Raw genomic sequence first — 18,035 nt, 5'->3', positions numbered from 1 at the left:
AAGACTTTGAGGGTAGCCTGTCCATAGAGCCTAGACGAGCCTAGAAGAGCCTAGGAGGGGAACTTCTCTTTTCACACAGACAATCTGATCACACAGCAAGATCAAAGATAAGCTCCATCTGTGCTTTAAGGTACGTATAACGCGTCACTCTGGTGATCATCTGCTGCAGGCATGGCTGTCCATCCACAGACATTAGAATGCAGCTCTGACTACGTCAAATTCAGTTTAGCTGGACACTTAAGTTTTCACATCCTTACACCAGACTTGCCTCAACAACTCTGCCACTAGTTGGACACATAACAAGTCTCTCTCGTGACCTCCCTCAACACCCATGCACATGCCTGAACTCTTGGGTTGCTTAATGGAGCCTAGCCAGCCCACCTAATTCCTAATCTTTGCCAAATGCCCACACACATTCTTCGCCTTTTCTGAGAATGTTCCCATACCCGGACTTCGGTCCCCGAGGACGTTCCCACCACAAGCACTTTGAGGCCATACAAATGGGAAAAGACGATATAGAAATCCTGTGGAATAATAGGCAGCCGAGGAGGTTCCTGTCGGGGAAACCAGGACTCCAACAAGAAACTGAAAGGAACTGTGTCATCGGACCTGGAGGGGCTGTGCAAGGGCCACAGTATTGGGAGCCTCACTGGTCAGTGTCTGCAGCAGGAGCTGTGGGCCTAGGAAGAACGCGAGCAGAGCTGCCAGAAACCCACAGAGAGAGAGGAGCGAATTGCGAGCAGGGCTCACAATCAACTGAGAATGTATATGGTGAGCAGAGCAAGAGAAGACAGCCTCCTGGACGAGATGCCAGGGGCAGGTGAGTGAGGAAACAGGGAACACTGGAACTGGGGTGCTCCTGGGGCTGTTATGTGGCAAAAGTGAATGCCGAATGAACGAAAGATGAAGTGCAAGATACAGTGAACCAAAGTAAATACTACAAAAAAATGAAGTGTGAGCAAAGGCATAAGAACTTACTACTGAATACCAAACTAAAAGAAAGGTTTTTAAAAGCATATGGCCACTTATAATAAACCACTGATCAGACGCCAAGTTGGTGTGAAGAACTAATACAGTATATTGAAAGCTAAGAACGAATTTGATGAAATGCAATGTAAAGCAAGTATGAAACATTGCTGAGGAGTGTGAGAGCAAGGTGGTGAAGGGAAAGGAGCACCACAAAGTGAACTGCATGATAAAACTCATTGTGGCAACGTCCAAAGACTGTCAAATATGGAAACACACTGTGGCAAAACCAATTGGCTGGGAAAGAGAAAGCCAATGGAGGGTGAACCAGAACACAGGTCCAGTTACAGAAGAACCTGTGTGGGAAGCAAGCATAGGGTGACCGGTTGCGTGACCTGTATTGGGTGGGCCGTGTGATCCGACAACTGCGCCTAGACTGGAGATACCCTATCTGTGAAAGCCAAAGAAATATACAAAGAGAAGTGAAGGAGAAGAAAGAAATCTGTATGAACTGTCAAGAACTAGGAGTGTAGCGTTGACCTGGAACTGGTTTTGAATATTGAGGGACTGAACTTAACTACAAGCTGGTAAGCTGTGCAAGCTGATGTCTTGGGGAAGGAAAACCTGCGACCTTATACATTTTGGTGAGGCCTTAAGAGAAGAGAATCCTGAGGCCATTTTGGAACTTTGTTGTCTTCTTGGGGAAGGGAACCCCCAAGACTTTGTGGAACTTCCTTGAAGTTGGGGAAGGGGAACTGGAAAGCAAACCTGAAGCTGGAAGAAGCTCAGAACATCACTTTGAACACTGTTTCTTTTATTACCGACATCCGTACACATTGTTTAGCTATAATTGTGAGGGCAAGTATAGGTTTTGGACACAGACAGACTTTTAAGTTAAACTTATTGACTCAGACGTTCCTTAGTTTATTTAGGTAGAGACATCTCACCTTATCATAGGACAAGTTAGACCTTTTTATTACACCATTAGAACATGACCAGAAGCATTTAAGCCATTAACTCTCTGCATACTGCTTAGAAATAAAACCGGCAGGCTAAAGTTTGATGTTACTTGTTGATAGAGATAGCTCAATGAGATCCCAGGAGGATGTGTTTTGGGTGTGTTTGGGCAGGTAGTGGGAGGGAATGGACATAGGGACTAACATGTCATTGGACAGCCAATGGGTGGGCAAGGTACCAAACAACACCAAAAAGCTATTGGTCCCTTGTCACGTGCCATCTCCCTCCTCGCTGTACTCCAGTGCAATAATTCTGGCTGATAAATAGAGTGCCACCTAATTGCCAAAACTAAAAATATATTTTTTTTAAAGTTGTCTAATCATTATATGGCCTCACTAGTGAGTGCGAACACCTTTGCACCCAATGATGCTGATGCTGACTTATGTAACATATTTTCCAGCACCTAATAGTTTCCACATCACTGTTCACTTGCCAACATCTTTCTTTTTCTAGTATGTGGGAAGTTGAAAGCCGACATCGTGTTTCTTGTGGACGACTCCTCAAGTATTGGGCAGAGCAACTTCAACAAGATAAAAGATTTCCTCTATCGAATCGTCTCCTACTTCCCCAAAATTGGACCCGAGGGGACACAGGCAAGACTTTTTATACCCTAAGATCCATATTTCAGATGTATTGCATGTTTGCAAAATAGTTTGTAAGTACCTGTGAAACACTGGGCTATGATCCAGTATGCTTTCTGATATTAAACTGTGGTGTCCTCAACTACTGCCTTCAGTGGTGGCTCCAGTGTTCCCCTAAACTGCAGGGAAGCCTGTGCATCTTTCCTTCTACGACCCACCCAGGTTTTGACTGGCTTAAGGGGCAATAGTGCATGCAATGCCCAAAGGGCAGGCCCAACATGATATTGTGGACTAGTTTGGTCAACATGGGCCAGCTTCATGAGTTACTTCTCTCTGCAGCTAGTATTTTTGACCAGTGTTTCTGAAATCTTTTCCATAAAATTCAGAATTTGGAAGACATTTTTATGAAAAACTTGATATTGCTCAGTCTGTCACAAAAGGAACAAATTGCCATTTGCGACTGTGGGCCACATTTTCATTGGTTCCCAACTCAAGTGTATACCCTAGTCAGACCCTGAACCTACCTTTCTCTTATTATTCCACTTTCAATGTGTATGAAAAGTTCTAGTTGTTTGCTTTAGGACAGGACTAATCCAGCATTTCCGAGAGCACAAAAAGAGGCACTCAATTTTTTTCAGTTCCCGGATTTAGCACGAATGGTACCCAAGGTATTTGCAGTTACGCGCAATCCGCTCCATTTATGTTCATGTGATTCTTTGCACTATGAGGACCTGGGTTTCAATGCATGTTTACAGTTAATAGTGAATGTAATTGTGAATGCCTACAGACATGTATATGCATGGCGGGAGGAATTGACCTGCATTGCAATGGAATCTGCGAGTTTTGAGCAGGTGCAAAAAGCTGGCAGATTCCATATGAATCCATAGCCTTTCCGACCCACATCAAAATCTGATGCTGGTGGGGATGCTATCGGATTTGAAAGGCAAAGTGAATGGCGCGGTGCATTCGCAAGTTAGGATCCGTGCTCATGGACCACCATACGAATCCTGGAAAATGACGTGATTCATAACAAGCATGTGTAAAGGTTTTACTAATTAATTTATGCAAGCTTTTTTAAGAACTATGCCATTGAAAATTACCCGTATATGATATGATTTGATAGGTTACTTATAATGCGCTTAATACCCAGAGGTTTCTAAGCGCGGACCTGGGCATCGAACCTGTGTTGCTTCGTGTCGTTTTGCTTCCAAGGTGAGCATGTTGCCCCTAAGCTATCCTCCCGAGACATAGTCTCTGGCGCATCATTCCCATGTGAATTCTGCAGCCACTTCCTGATAGCAGTTATCAAACTCAACCAAGGGCACAGCTGCAAATACTATTGATTATGATTGCAATGAATGACTTAAGATTTCAAGGCAGGGTTGTTGCTAGGTCTGGAAAAGATCCGGGGCTAAGTAAATGTCGGGACTGTCGAGACTCGGGGCTAGCTAGCCTTTTGGTTGTAGCCCCTGAGCTTCTATCCGGCTAAACAACCAAAAGTCCCAGTGCTACAGACCCCCGGGACAGCCCTAGCGACACCTCTGTTTCAAGTCAGGAGAATGCGAGACGTCCCAAGGCATTTGTAAACTTTGCCCAGAAAGTGTAAGTATCTGCCATGAGTCAGTGCTGAGTTTAGACACGATTTACAAATTGGAAATCTAAATTCGCACAGAAGTGAGTCTTTCCGCATATCTCTTTAGCACCTTGAAAATCACTAATAAAAGTGAAATAATGCACATTGAAATAAATAAGTGTGCACAGTGCAGTAAGCTACACGGGCCATACTTAATTTTATGAAAGATGTACTTGCTGTCACTCTGAGGTATAGGAATGGATGCAGCACAATAGGGCTGCATAAACGATCCCTGCCAGTATACTGGGAATGGGGGCAGGGCAAAGTCCCCCGTTCACAATTCTGCTCAGCAGTGCAGGAGGCGGTTTGACACCATCTAAGACTCTGTGATTGGATGGAATTCTGCCAATGAGGGAAGTCGAAGGCCCTCATGTGGGCAGGCGTTTCAGTGAATCACCCTGGGATGGCTTGTCCATAATGGGCAAGGATGCCTTGACCCACCGGGTCCCGATTATGGAGGAGCCAGCCCAGTAAAATACAAGCACTCTCTCAGCTGTTTTTTTCAGCTATGGGGAGTGCTCTTAACTTCCCCAGCAGCACAAGCTCAATGCGCCATGCAAGGCTGGGGACGTTTGGTTCCCCAGCCTTGCATGGCTCTTTTGAAATGCTGGCTGGGGAATTGAACGTCTGTATCTGCAAGGTCCTGTGCCTCCTCGCACATACAGACAGAGCAGGCACAGTGGGGCGTCTCCGGAGCCATGCTCTGGCCCCTTGCATGCATGTGCAGGGACCATGAAACTTCCTGATTCCTGTTCACGCTTCCAGGGGGCTGCAGTACGGGAATCTCTGGACCCACGGCAGAAGGTAAGTTTGTTTATGTTCATTTATTTGCATCTTAATTATGTGTATGGATGCGTGCTTGCTTGTGTTGTTAGGTGAATGTATGATGATGGATGCTGGTATAAGTGCTTTCTGTGTGTATGTTGTGCACTTGTGTGTGTTTGTATGTTTGTTTATTTAGTATTTAAATATGTGTATGAATGTGTGTATGCTTGTGTTATGAGAGTGCATGATGGGTGTTTGTGTGAATGAAAGAGTGCTTGCAGTGCGTATGTTGTCTAAATGTGTGCGTTTGTATGCTCATTTATTTATTTAATTATGTGTATGGATGGGTTGGGCGTATGCTTGTGTTGTAAGTGCATGTTGTGTAAATGTGTGTGTTTGTATGATTATTATTTAAATATATGCATAGATGTGTGTATGCTTGTGTTTTGAGTGAGTGCATGATAGATGTTCGTGTGAATGAAACAGTGCTTTCTGTGTGTAGGTTGTGTATGTATGTTGTGTATTGTTAGTTCTTGCTGTGCGTATGTTGAGTAAGTGTTTTTGTGTGTGTGTGTGTGTGTGTGTGTGTGTGTGTGTGTTTGTGCTGGTCTGGGATGATTTTGGTGAGTGGGGATAGGAAGTGTGTACAACAAAGGCATTTTCAAAATGTCTTTGTTGCACAAACCCCCTCCCACCCGGCCAAAATCATCTCCCTGTCTGAGGTGCTGTCAGGCTCAGGGGACATGCATGGTATTATTTTACTGGACATCTATGTCCAGTAAACAATACCATACCTGCCCCCCCAGTGTCTTGCATACACACATAATCACTTTGATTGTGTGTGTGTGTGTGATGGGCGATGTGAGGCCCAGGGGAAAGGCATGGTGTTTTTTTACTGGACATCTATGATAGATGTCCAGTATAAGATACCATACCTGCCTCCCTGGCCCCCCAGCGCCTTGCATACACACATAATCACTTTGATTGTGTGTGTGTGTTTGGTGCTGTGAGGCCCAGAGGACAGGCATGGTATTTATTTACTGGACACAGATGTCTAGTAAAAAATATCATGCCTGTCCCCCTACCCCCCCTTGCGCCTTGCTTATGCACGTAATCACTTTGATTGTGTGTGTGTCTGTGTGTGATGGGCACTGTGAGGCCCAGGGGACAGGCATGGTATTTTTTTACTGGACATCTATGATAGTAAAAAATGCCATACCACCCCCTGTCTCCCAGTGCCTGGCATACACACATAACTATATTGATTGTGTGCATGTGTGAGGAGCTCGGAACCCATGGGACAGTCGTGTCATTTTTGTACTGGGCATCTATGATAGATGGCCAGTAAAAAAAAAAAAAAAAACAAACATGCCTTAGCCCAGTGCCCCCCAGCGCCTCGCAATTCCACATAATCACATTCATCATTATTGTGATTATGTGTGCCTGAAAGGCACTGGCACACCATGGAGCATGCATGGTATTTTATACTGCACATTGCTGATAAAGCAAGCATGATAAGTCTTAGTATGCAGCTAGACATGCATTTTATTGCAGTCTGTCTAGCCATTTATTGTGGTATGACATTTTGTATTGGACATCTTTGATAAAGCAAGCAGGATCATTGGTATTATTCTTACTGTGGCATGATATTTTGTATTAGGCACCTTTGGTAAAACAGGCATACATGTTATTATGTAGCTAGACTGGTATTCCAATGCAGTCAGTCTAGTCATTGCTTATTGTGGTATAACATTTTGTATTGGACATCTTTGGTAAAGCAAGCACGATAAGTGTTATTGCGAAGCAAGACTGGTATTTTTATTGCTGCCAGTCTAGCCATTTCTTAGTGAGGCACAACATTGTGTATTGGGCATCTTTGATGAAGCAAGCAGGATCAGTAGTATTATTCTTACTGTGGCATGATATTTTGTATTAGGCACCTTTGGTAAAACAGGCATACATGTTATTATGTAGCTAGACTGGTATTCCAATGCAGTCAGTCTAGTCATTGCTTATTGTGGTATAACATTTTGTATTGGACATCTTTGGTAAAGCAAGCACGATAAGTGTTATTGCGAAGCAAGACTGGTATTTTTATTGCTGCCAGTCTAGCCATTTTTTAGTGAGGCACAACATTTTGTATTGGGCATCTTTGATAAAGCAAGCAGGATCAGTAGTATTATTCTTACTGTGGCATGACATTTTGTATTAGGCACCTTTGGTAAAACAAGCATAAGTGTTATTATGTAGCTAGACTGGCATTCCAATGCAGCCAGTTCAGTCATTTCATACATATTGTGGTATGACATTTTGTATTGGGAATCGTTGGTAAAGCAAGCATGATAAGTGTTATTATGAAGCAAGACGTCACTTTTATCCACTTAGTCTAGCCATTTCTTATTGCAGTATGACATTTTGTATTGGGCATCTTTGATAACGCAAGCATTATAAGTGTTATTATGTAGCTCGACTGGCATTTGAGTACAGCCAGTTTGGACATGTGCTCACACTTTGGCATGCATTTTTAATGGTAAAGCCAACTGGAGTATGTTTTTATGTGGGGATACTGCCATATAGGGGCAGAACAAACATGGATATGTTTTCCTATAGTATCATTACTGGCATTATGCACAAAGCAAACATGAGCACGTTCTTATATGGGAATAATAGGGTATAATGTTGCAGTCAGCATGGAAATGTATGGGCACAGCCAGAGTGAAAATGTTTTATAATGGCACATATTGTGGGAAAAGGCATCATGAAAATGTGTTGGAGAAATGCTCCTGTGCACTGTTGGTGACTTTAATCTATTGGATTTTTTCATGAGTTACCCTACAAAACCAAATGGCTAACTGTTTGGCTTTTTACCCAATTTTTTAAAAAAATGTGCTCTAAAATGCACAATTTTCTCCCTTTAATGAAAATTCTCGGGGGAGAACCCCTGCAATCCCACCTTGAGTGGTAAGGGGCCCCTCGCGGACGCTCGGTCGCTCAGCCATTCCAGGGACTAATATTTACGCCCCTCCAGTTAAGAAATTCAGCAGCCACCACTGGAACCCCCTACACAGAACTCATGCAATGTCTTGTGGTCAAGCCAGTCAGGTGGCCCTCACGATCCTCTTACCAGCAAGAGGGAAGAAAGGGACTGGTGGTGGGGAATTAGAGAACAAAATCCCTGATCCTGCCTTGACTAATGTGTCTTCGGCACAAACCTAGTAACAATCAAGACCCTGTAAGATACAGGCCTTCCATTCCTATTAGGAGGAACAAGGTCAGTGAGTTTCTAACAGCCCTGTGATTGTAAAGCGCTCCGTTGCCTCCTGAAGTGAAGTCCGCACTCAATAAATACCCCAACGATAATAATAAAATAAAGTACCCGTACAGACCCCTTTCTCTCTTGGTTATGGGAAAAACTGGTGAACGGAAAGTCTCTTCTCCAACCCATAAGAGTTTGTCAGATTATGGGGGCAATGCTACGGTTCCCCAGCCTGAAGCGGCAGCGGTCAGAAAAAACACCCTTAATAATGAAGTAAAAAGGGTTCATGGTGAAGCAAGAGTCAGGCACTCCCTAGAAGGTGCATACTGTAACGATGGATGCCAGGACTGGTGGGAGCCTGGCACTGTGTGTGAAGTATGTGTATTGTAAAGGCAACGGGTTTCAGGAACATACAAGTCAAGCCATGCATGCCCTGGTGGCTGAGCGGATGTGTGACTGTGGTAAATGAGTAACTGGGTGAGACAGGTTACGTATGTGGCTGGCAGTGAAGACTTAGATATGTAGTTATGGAAAGTGAGCATGCAGTAATGTAGTGACTCTGGACTGTAGATTGTTTTACAGTCTTAGAAATATGCATGTGCCAACCTTTGGCATAGAATGTTAAGCAAGCGTCTAGTAGACAGTGACGTGAGTGGCTGGTGGACTGACTAAGTAAAAACATCCAAATAGCACACCTGCACATCTAATTCAGAGTACATGCAGGCTTTGAAATGACCAGGCATCAATCAGGAGAATTACAAGGACTCAATACATGTAGGAGATGGTGGAGATTGGTTCTGGGGAAATGCCCAAAATACTGGAAGAGAACTGGGGCTGCAAAAAGCAATGGGCGACTTGTTTCTGGCCCTTCCTCCCCAAACAGCACACAGAGTTACTGTGTTTTTAACATATTTTATAGTTTATTCAGAAGGTTAAACAATTGTTTTTCAGTTTAAAAAAGTTGCCATGAATAGATCGCCAGTTATGTAGTTATTTAGGAGTTATCAGTAAGGAGAACTTGTTTGTTAATAAATAGCAAAACTTAAGAGTTAAACCAAATTTGATTTGCTGGTTGAAGGTTACTAGCAGGCAAATAGTCGTTTTTGAAATGTTTGTATTTTTAGATAAAACTTTAAAAGTAATCCGTGATTAGGTTTCTTTAAAAAGTCAGATTATTTACCTAACACATTTGTGACGAATCCCAAGATGTGGTCACTTCTCCCCGAGGGGGAACCCCTTAACATGAGGCCAGGGAAGTGAGGCCACTACCCTATAGTCCCCCTGAAGGTGATACTGAGCGGGAGGATCTCATGGGGAGAGACTCCCCCTCTGGGAATCAGGGAGAACATCTCAGGAGAACACAGTATTCCAGACCTCCACACAACTCCTGCACATTCTTTCACACCCCCTTGTCTCATGCAACACACCTCCATGTTGCACTCGCCCATGTATGTCTGCGAGACTGATGAGGCAGCAGTCACTGAGACCAGGCGGAGTACGTGTGACTTGACTATGACTTCAGCAAGAGGTACTGAGATGAGGAGAAGGCACAGAAGCATAATGAATCCCCATTAGAACCTGAATCAGTGGTCTAGGCGCCATCACCCATTTCAAATAAAGACCGAGGAAAGACTTAACTTGTAGTCAGACCCTCCCATGAGGAACCGCGAGCTGGAAGGACAACCAGCGCAGAGAGGAGAGGTTTCTGTCTAGGACGGGAGAAGGGGAAGGGGATGCAAGTTGGGGAACCAAGGCCTCCCTACCCAAACCACTGTGCACAGGCTGACTGGAGAGCTGGGGAAACAGGAACCCTGATGCAGGAAGCAGCCGGATGGCGCAGTCATGGAGAGACGCGCAACCCGCCCAGAATGAAATGCGGAAAAGTGGCTGCAAGTGCCGTATAAGTAGCAGGAGAGAGAGAGAAGCTAACGAAGGTGTGGGAAGTGCCTGAGACTGCTGAATCAGGAACGACAGAGACCCAGAAGGTGCATGGGCTGTCGGGTTCGGAAAAGGGGATAAGAGAAACCTCAAACCAAGGGTCTGGCATCCATATATAACACAGTGGAATACTCAATACAATAGTACCTGGCAGGAGAGTTAACCAGGTCTTTCAGGAGTAAAATACAGAGAAGAGAGCAGGGTCTGGGACCGATAACTTGACAAGGAGAGAATCACTAGTCATCTTCTTTGTGACAGAACCTTGCAGGGTAGTGAACCAGGTGTGCCAAAACAGATCACTTATTGAACTGTCATTTGGGTCTGGGACCAACAGCGAGTATAAGAGAAGACCACAGGAAGGGAGAGATTCCCCCTGACATCGTTAATTGAGATAAAAAAACATGAGAGAGGCCAGGGGAAGGGAGACATCCCCCTAGACGTTGTTAACTGTTAAAGTAAAGGCATGAAAGGCCAAGGGAAGGGAGTCAATCCCCTGGTGTTGTGAACTGTACAAATAAAATTAAGAAAGGCCAGGGGAAGGGAATCATTCCCCCTGGTGTTGCGAACTGTGAAACTAAAACCGGGGAAGGGAGTCATTCCCCCTGGTCTTGCGAACTGTGAAACTAAAACCAAAAAAGGCCGGGCGAAGGGAGTCATTCCCCCTGATGTTGCGAACTGTCAAACTAAAACCAAGAAAGGCCAGGGGAAGGGAGTCATTCCCCCTGGTGTTGTGAACTGTGAAACTAAAACCAAGGAAGGCCAGGGGAAGGGTGTCATTCCCCCTAGTGTTGTGAACTGTGAAACTAAAACCAAGGAAGGCCAGGGGAAGGGAGTCATTCTCTCTGGTGTTGTGGACTGTGAAACTAAAACCAAGAAAGGCCAGGGGAAGGGAGAGATTCCCCCTGGCATTGTTAATTGTGATAAAAAATATTAGAGAGGCCAGGGGAAGGGAGACATTACCCTAGAGATAGTGAACTGTGAAAGTAAAGGCATGAAAGGCCAAGAGAAGGGAGTCAATCCCCTGGTGTTGTGAACAGTGCAAATAAAATTAAGCAAGGCCAGGGGAAGGAAATCATTCCCCCTGGTGTTGTGAACAGTGAAACTAAAACCAAGGAAGGCCAGAGGAAGGGTGTTATTCCCCCTGGTGTTGTGATCTGTGAAACTAAAACCAAAAAAGACCAGGGGAAGGGAGTCATTCCCCCTGGTGTTGTGAACTGTGAAACTAAAACCAAGGAAGGCCAGGGGAAGGGTGTCATTCCCCCTGGTGTTGTGAACTGTGAAAGTAAAGGCATGAAAGGCCAAGGGAAGGGAGTCAATCCCCTGTTGTTGTGAACTGTGAAAGTCAAAGCCAAGAGAGTGCGAGAACAAAGACAAGGGAGGCCAGGGGAAGGCAGTCATTCCCCTTGCATTGTGAAATCGTGAAACCAAGTGAAGAGAGAGTCCAGGGGAAGGGAGTCATTCCCCCTGGTGTTGTGAACTGTGAAACTAAAACCAAGGAATGTCAGGGGAAGGGTGTCATTCCCCCTGGTGTTGTGAACTGTGAAACTAAAACCAAGGAAGGGCAGGGGAAGGGAGTCATTCTCCCTGGTGTTGCGAACTGTGAAACTAAAACCAAGAAAGGCCAGGGGAAGGAAGCGATTCCCTCTGGAATTGTTAATTGTGATAAAAAGCATTAGAGAGGCCAGGGGAAGGGAAACATTACCCTAGAGATTGTGAACTGTGAAAGTAAACGCATGAAACGCCAGGGGAAGGGAGTCATTCCCCCTGGTGTTGTGAACTGTGAAACTAAAACCAAGGAAGGCCAGGGGAAGGGTGTCATTCCCCCTGGTGTTGCGAACTATGAAACTAAAACCAAGAAAGGCCAGGGGAAGGGAGTCATTCCCCCTGGTGTTGTGAACTGTGAAACTAAAACCAAGGAAGGCCAGGGGAAGGGTGTCATTCTCCCTGGTGTTGTGAACTGTGAAAGTAAAGGCATGAAAGGCCAAGGGAAGGGAGTCAATCCCCTGGTGTTGTGAACTGTGAAACTAAAAGCCAATAGAGTGTGAGAACAAAGACAAGGAAGGCCAGGGGAAGGCAGTAATTCCCCATGCATTGTGAAATTGTGAAACCAAGTGAAGAGAAAGTTCAGGGGAAGGGAGTCATTCCACCTGGCTTTGTGTGGGAAAAAAACACTGAGAGCCAAAAATCAGGAAAAGGGGGTCAATATCCTGGTAATGGAGTTTACAAGGAGGATCAAACTAGGGATCCTGGGTAAGTGAGTCATTCCCTCTGGGATAAGGAAATAGTGAACTGTCTGAAGCAGAGGGGTGTAGGATCAGAAATCCTTTTCTTTTGTGAAGTCACGAAATCAAGGGAAGGCTGTCATTCACCCTGGTATTGCTGAACTGTACAAAACCATAAAGGAAAAGTCAGGGGAAGGGAGTCATTCCACCCTACTGTTGCAACACTGTGATGTTGTAGTACCAGCCTAAGAGAGGGATTCTCCTGGCACACATAGACCCGGGAAGGGAGTCACTCCCCCTGGTGGTGGAAAACCAAGGAGCAAGATACCTGGAGAAGGGAGGCATTCTCCAGGAACCCCTTAGTGGAGACCAACTATGGGCCCTAAGGAATGTTGATGTTTGAACTGGAACTTTACCTTTTGACTTTCAATTGAGAACTGTGCTGTTTTTTGGCATTACAACCTGGAACTTTGTTTTGTGCCTTGGGAAGGGATTGAGACCTGGGAAACGGAGTCATTCCCTCAAGTAAAGATCCCACCATAGACTTGGAACTGTGAATTGCTGTCCAGAAGAAGGGAGTCATTCTTCTGGACCAAAAGGATACACTACCTCTTTAGTTTAGTTATAAGTGTGAGGGACAGAAGTAGGTTTTTGACACAGGATGGTGGACTCTTGATGTATACAGACGTCCTGACAGAAACCTTAATATTTTAATTGAGGCTCGGAAACCCCTCTAAGAGTTAGGGAGACTTAGGGTTCTCTTTATTTTCATTACTAATAAAGGTTTATATCAACAACAATGTCACCTGTGTGTCAGTCTCCTCCTTCTGCACCCTTAAACATTATAAAAGTTATAGAGTGAAACCACTACCTGGCACCTCTTGCCCACCGCAAGGCTACTTTCTGCTCCAATTTTCAATGTTATGCGGATGACACTCAGCTCTCTTTCAGGCTCCTCTCAGCCACCTCTGCTTCTTCTCTCATACCAGACTGCCTGGCCGCAATTCAGGAATGGTGCACCGCCAGTGATCTCTGCCTTAATGCCAGTAAGACTGAGATCCTCCTCACTGGGACACCCGCTCCCTCCTATCCTCTCTCTCTCTGGCCGCCCACTCTAGGCCCTCTTCCTCCACCTTCCTGTGAGGATAAGAACCTTGGTGTCATCTTTGGCCCCACCCTCTCCTTCTCTCCTCACATCTCTGACATCTCTAAGAAGACAAATTATCAGCTGCACCTCCTCAGAGGTATTCTTCCTTTTCTCAATTTCCCCCAGAAGCTCACTGTCTCCAGAGGTCCAGTCCTCTCTAGGCTGGACTATTGCAACAGCCTCTTTCTAAATCTTCCTGCCTCTACTCTTTGACCATTACAACTTATCCAGAACATGACTGCAAGACTTGTCATTGGCCTCAAGCCTAGGGATCGTATCTCTCCCGCTCTGAAATCTCTTCTCTGGCTCCCCGTGTCTACAAGGATCGAGTTCAAGACCCTCTGCATGGTCCACAAGGCTTTCTGGGGCCTGGGACCGCTCTACCTCCAACTTTCTCTTCCAAAACATCTTCCTTCTCGATCTCTCCGCTCATCCACATCCATCTCTCTGAGGATCAGACGCTTCTCCAAGCAGAGTGTTGGCGGCAGATCTATCTCCTCGGCTGAGGCCTCCCTCTGAAACAGCTTCCCTGCCTTTCTCAAACTTGAGCAGAACCACCTTTGGCTCTGGAAGCAACTCAAGACCTAGTTTTCTCTTCCGCTTTCTCTCTTGCTCTCCCCCCGCTGATGCACCTGACTGTTCCGAGCGCTGGTCACCCTCTAAACTCGGGCTCATGCTCCTCCATCTCCAGTTGCCCTCTCACTGCCTCCGGGCTCCCCACCACTTAAGGGTCTGTATCTACAACCCTACAGTCCCTTCTCTCTGCACTTATGAGCCACCCGCTGGCTGCACTTGTGAGTTAACTACACTTCCCCCTTCCCCTCCCCCTGGCACTTCTCCCCTTCCCTCTTCCCAGCACATGCGCGATCTGAATAACACAAGGCCTAGTAAGATCGTTAATTTGTCCTCCCTTATTTCACCCTCATCTTGTCACGCCTACAAACACTTGTGTACAGGCGCGTTATAAATGCCACATCATATCATATCATATCAAAGAAAAGCTTTCTTCATTTTGGATTTCATTGTGTATTACAGGTTGGGTTTTCTATTTAAAAAACAATGAATGCAGATGAACTTTCTGGAGCTCATTTTGAACGAGCACGTAACGTAAATAACAGACATAAAAGCCTTGCATAAGGCTTTTATGCCTTCCATTCACATCACGCCCCATTTTCATTCATTTGTATGGCGGATACGAGTATCGGAATGTGACTTATGTTTCAGCCTAACCCTTCCTCCCTGCCATAAAAATACTCCAGCAGTTGTGGAAGCATGGATTTACATGCCGGTACAATGCTGGGGCTTCCTGTGAAGTCTGCCTGCCTGTCTGCTGGTGCAAAAAGTAGGCGGAATCCACAGGAATCCATTGTAAATGCTGTCTGCCGAACATGCACAGCAGGTGGCGTTTACTTCATTTGTACGGCGTAGTGCAAAAGGACTGTGTGCACATGTGATGCATCTGTCTGCTCCCTTGCACTGGTCACCTGGTCACCCTCTGAACTCGGGCCCAGCCTCCTGCATGTCCAGTAGCCCTTGCACTGCCTGCAGGCTCCCTAGCACTTAAGGGTCTGTATCTGTAACACTACAGTCCCTTCTCTCTGCACTTATGAGCCACCCGCTGGCTGCACTTGTGAGTTAACTGCACTTCCCCCTTCCCCTCCCCCCTGGCAGTTCTCCCGTTCCCTCTTCCCCGTACTTGTGCGATCTGAATAACACAAGGCCTAGTAAGATCGTTATTTTGATCTCCCTTGTTTCTCCCTCCTTGTCACGCCTACAAACACTTGTGTACAGGCGTGTTATAAATGCCACATCATATCATATCATATCAAAGAAAAGCTTTCTTCATTTTGGAATTTATTATGTATTACAGGTTGGGTTCGGTTGGGTTTTCTATTTAAAAAGCAATGAATGCAAACAAACTTTCTGGACCTCATTTTGAATGAGCACGTAACGTAAATGCCAGACATAAAAGCCTTGGATAAAGCTTTTACGCCTTCCATTCACATCACTCCCCCTTTTCATTCATTTGTATGGCAGATACGAGTGGTGGCACGTGACTTACGTTTCTGCCTCTCCCTTCCTCCCTGCCATAGAAATACTCTGGCATTTGTGCAGACATGGATTTACATGCCGGTCAAATGCTGGGGATTCGCATGAAGTCTGCCTGCCTGTCTGCTGGTGCAAAAAGTAGGCGGACACCATAGGAATCCATTGTAAATGTTGCCTACCAAACATGCACAGCAGGTGGCCTTTACTTCATTTGTATGGCGTAGTGCAAAAGGACTGTGTGCAAGCATGTACGCCATCTTTTTACATTCCCCGTATGCACTCTGACGTGCAAATGAGGAATATTTGGAAGCGGGGACCTGTCTACACTGAAGTGTAAATGTAACAGCACATTTCGGGGACTTTGAAAATGAGCCCCTCTGTGATCCAATTCATAAGACAGCTGCCTTCCTAGAGTTCCAAAGGAAACACAAGTGGTGGAATGCACCCCTAACCTTCCCTGCTGGGATTCCAACTGGAAATGAGAAGAAAGAAGAGTGCTTCTGGCTTTCCAAAGGGGAACCCCTTCAGCTGAACAGGCCTCCTATTGTATCCAGGAAGAGACACAGGGAATACGGACTGCAGGCTGAAGGAGCACCACTTCTGTGCACTTTCCAGCTGTAACTGATTCCCCCATACCGAGAGACGTCTTTATGGGAGGGCAAAAGGGGCACTTGCCCCAGGCCCCCACCTTGTAGGAGGGGCCCACAAGGCTGGCTGAGATAAAGATGTCAGTTTCCATTGTTCACCAAACTTAAATAGCACACGGCAGGATATTGTATGGCATTCTGCTGAGGCTCTAAACCTATTACCTGTCTTGTTGACAAGTACATTCTGCTCTGATCAATTCACCCTGTAATGCTTGCTGCACTACCTATACCTCACTGTGTTGAGGTATACATAGTTTGTGCGTTCACTACGTCTCATTATGATTGCTGCGAGGCAGCATATCAAGCTATGGGTTGTGATCATGATGAGGGGGCGCAACCAGGTATTCTGGATCCATTTATTCAGTGGAAGGGGGCCCCAAAGAAGTGTGTGCCCCAGGCCCCAAAAGTGTTTAAGATGGCCCTGCCCATACCGATCAGTTAATTGCTCCTGTTGCCGTTCAACGTGCATTGTCTGCTGCATGTCACATCTCTTATACCTAAAACAATGGCCCTCATTACGAGTCAGGCGGTGGACCATGGTGCTATTAGCACCATGGTCCATGCCGGACTCCGACATGGTGGATGGCGGAATTACCACCCCATTCCAAGGTGAGTGGGGCGGTAATTCCCCATTCACCATTTGCCCTTCCCCATTCCCATTTTTGCCCCATAGGGCATAATGGGAATGGGGAAAGGCGCTAAGGACGGTGCCGCAATTTGCGGCACCGTACTTAGCACCAAGGTCACTTTGCGGCATGGGTTTTAACGCCTGCAAAAAGCAGGCGTTAAAACCCGGGACCTCTTAATCAGGCGTTAAGGGTTTAACGGCGCCGACGGCGCCGTTAAACCCTTAACGCCTGACTTGTAATGAGGGCCAATATCCTTGGTTTCTTCTGGTTGGTGCTAAATGGGCACCCAGGAGTCAAAATTAATGTTGTAGATAAAGCGCCACGTATGAGCCAGAAATAAGTGGCATAAAGACACCGGCAGACATTTTCTGCCTCCATTATGCCACACGCTCTACATGCTCTCTTATCAGCTGTCTCCTAAGCAGCACCTGTGACCCACAATGTATAACAATATAAGTACTGCTCCGAAGGGGTATGTGCCCTGGGGGGAGTATTAAATCAATGTGCATAATGAGATGGGCGAGCAGGCTCGAAACAGATTCAAGCCTATTGAATTAATGAGGGCTCGACTCGGCTTGAAAGATTCGAGCCATTTCAGTTGAGGCTTGAAATGGTTCGAAACTTTTGAGTCACTTGTATAGATACAGTATTTCATGGCTCGTCTCGGCTCGAAGATAGCTCTTTAGTAATACTGAATTCTAGGATACTGAACCGGTTCCCTTGAATTCAGTATTACTGGTGGCTTAGGAAAGAGTACCACGGGGGCATGAAAATGAGCATCAATGAAAAAGTGCAGATGAAGCCATTTTTGCTCATTGTAGAAATGCACAGATCATCCTATCCACAAAGCTGATCCGTGAATTTAAAGGGGCTAGGCGGCGGGCAAAATGATGCGCTTGCCAGTCGTCTTGCATTCATTATTGCCAGGAACGCATTCTTGACACTAATGTATAACAGGCTTCCAGCACACATGTGGGTATGGGGCGAATATTTCGCTATGATATGGCATTTATAACGCGCTTATACACAAGTGTTTCAATTACTTTTTGAGGGATAGCAATGCAAATGGGACAGCACTTCTCATCCCATTGCACCTATTTTAATTTCAATTTCAATAAGCGCCTGGGAATGCAACGATTTTCTGCGCATTTTCAAAAGTCATTGCATTTGTGGATTTGCAGTGTG

At 45.7% G+C, this 18,035-nt stretch overlaps 1 protein-coding gene across 1 annotated transcript in view; it reads left to right on the top strand.

The window, feature by feature from the left end:
- Nucleotides 1–18,035, top strand: part of LOC138514720 (collagen alpha-1(VII) chain-like) — a 1,453,166-nt gene that overhangs the window by 454,705 nt on the left and 980,426 nt on the right. The window contains exon 22 of the mRNA XM_069630120.1: nucleotides 2,437–2,576. Coding sequence (XP_069486221.1) covers nucleotides 2,437–2,576 — 140 coding nt within the window. The remainder of the gene's footprint in view (nucleotides 1–2,436; nucleotides 2,577–18,035) is intronic.

This window comes from Ambystoma mexicanum, chromosome 12, assembly GCF_040938575.1.
Source record: "Ambystoma mexicanum isolate Mex_15411 chromosome 12, UKY_AmexF1_1, whole genome shotgun sequence".
Taxonomy (NCBI): Eukaryota; Metazoa; Chordata; class Amphibia; order Caudata; family Ambystomatidae; genus Ambystoma; species Ambystoma mexicanum.
The sequence above is the reverse complement of the archived record's forward strand: the minus strand, read 5'-3'. Positions and strand labels throughout refer to the sequence as shown.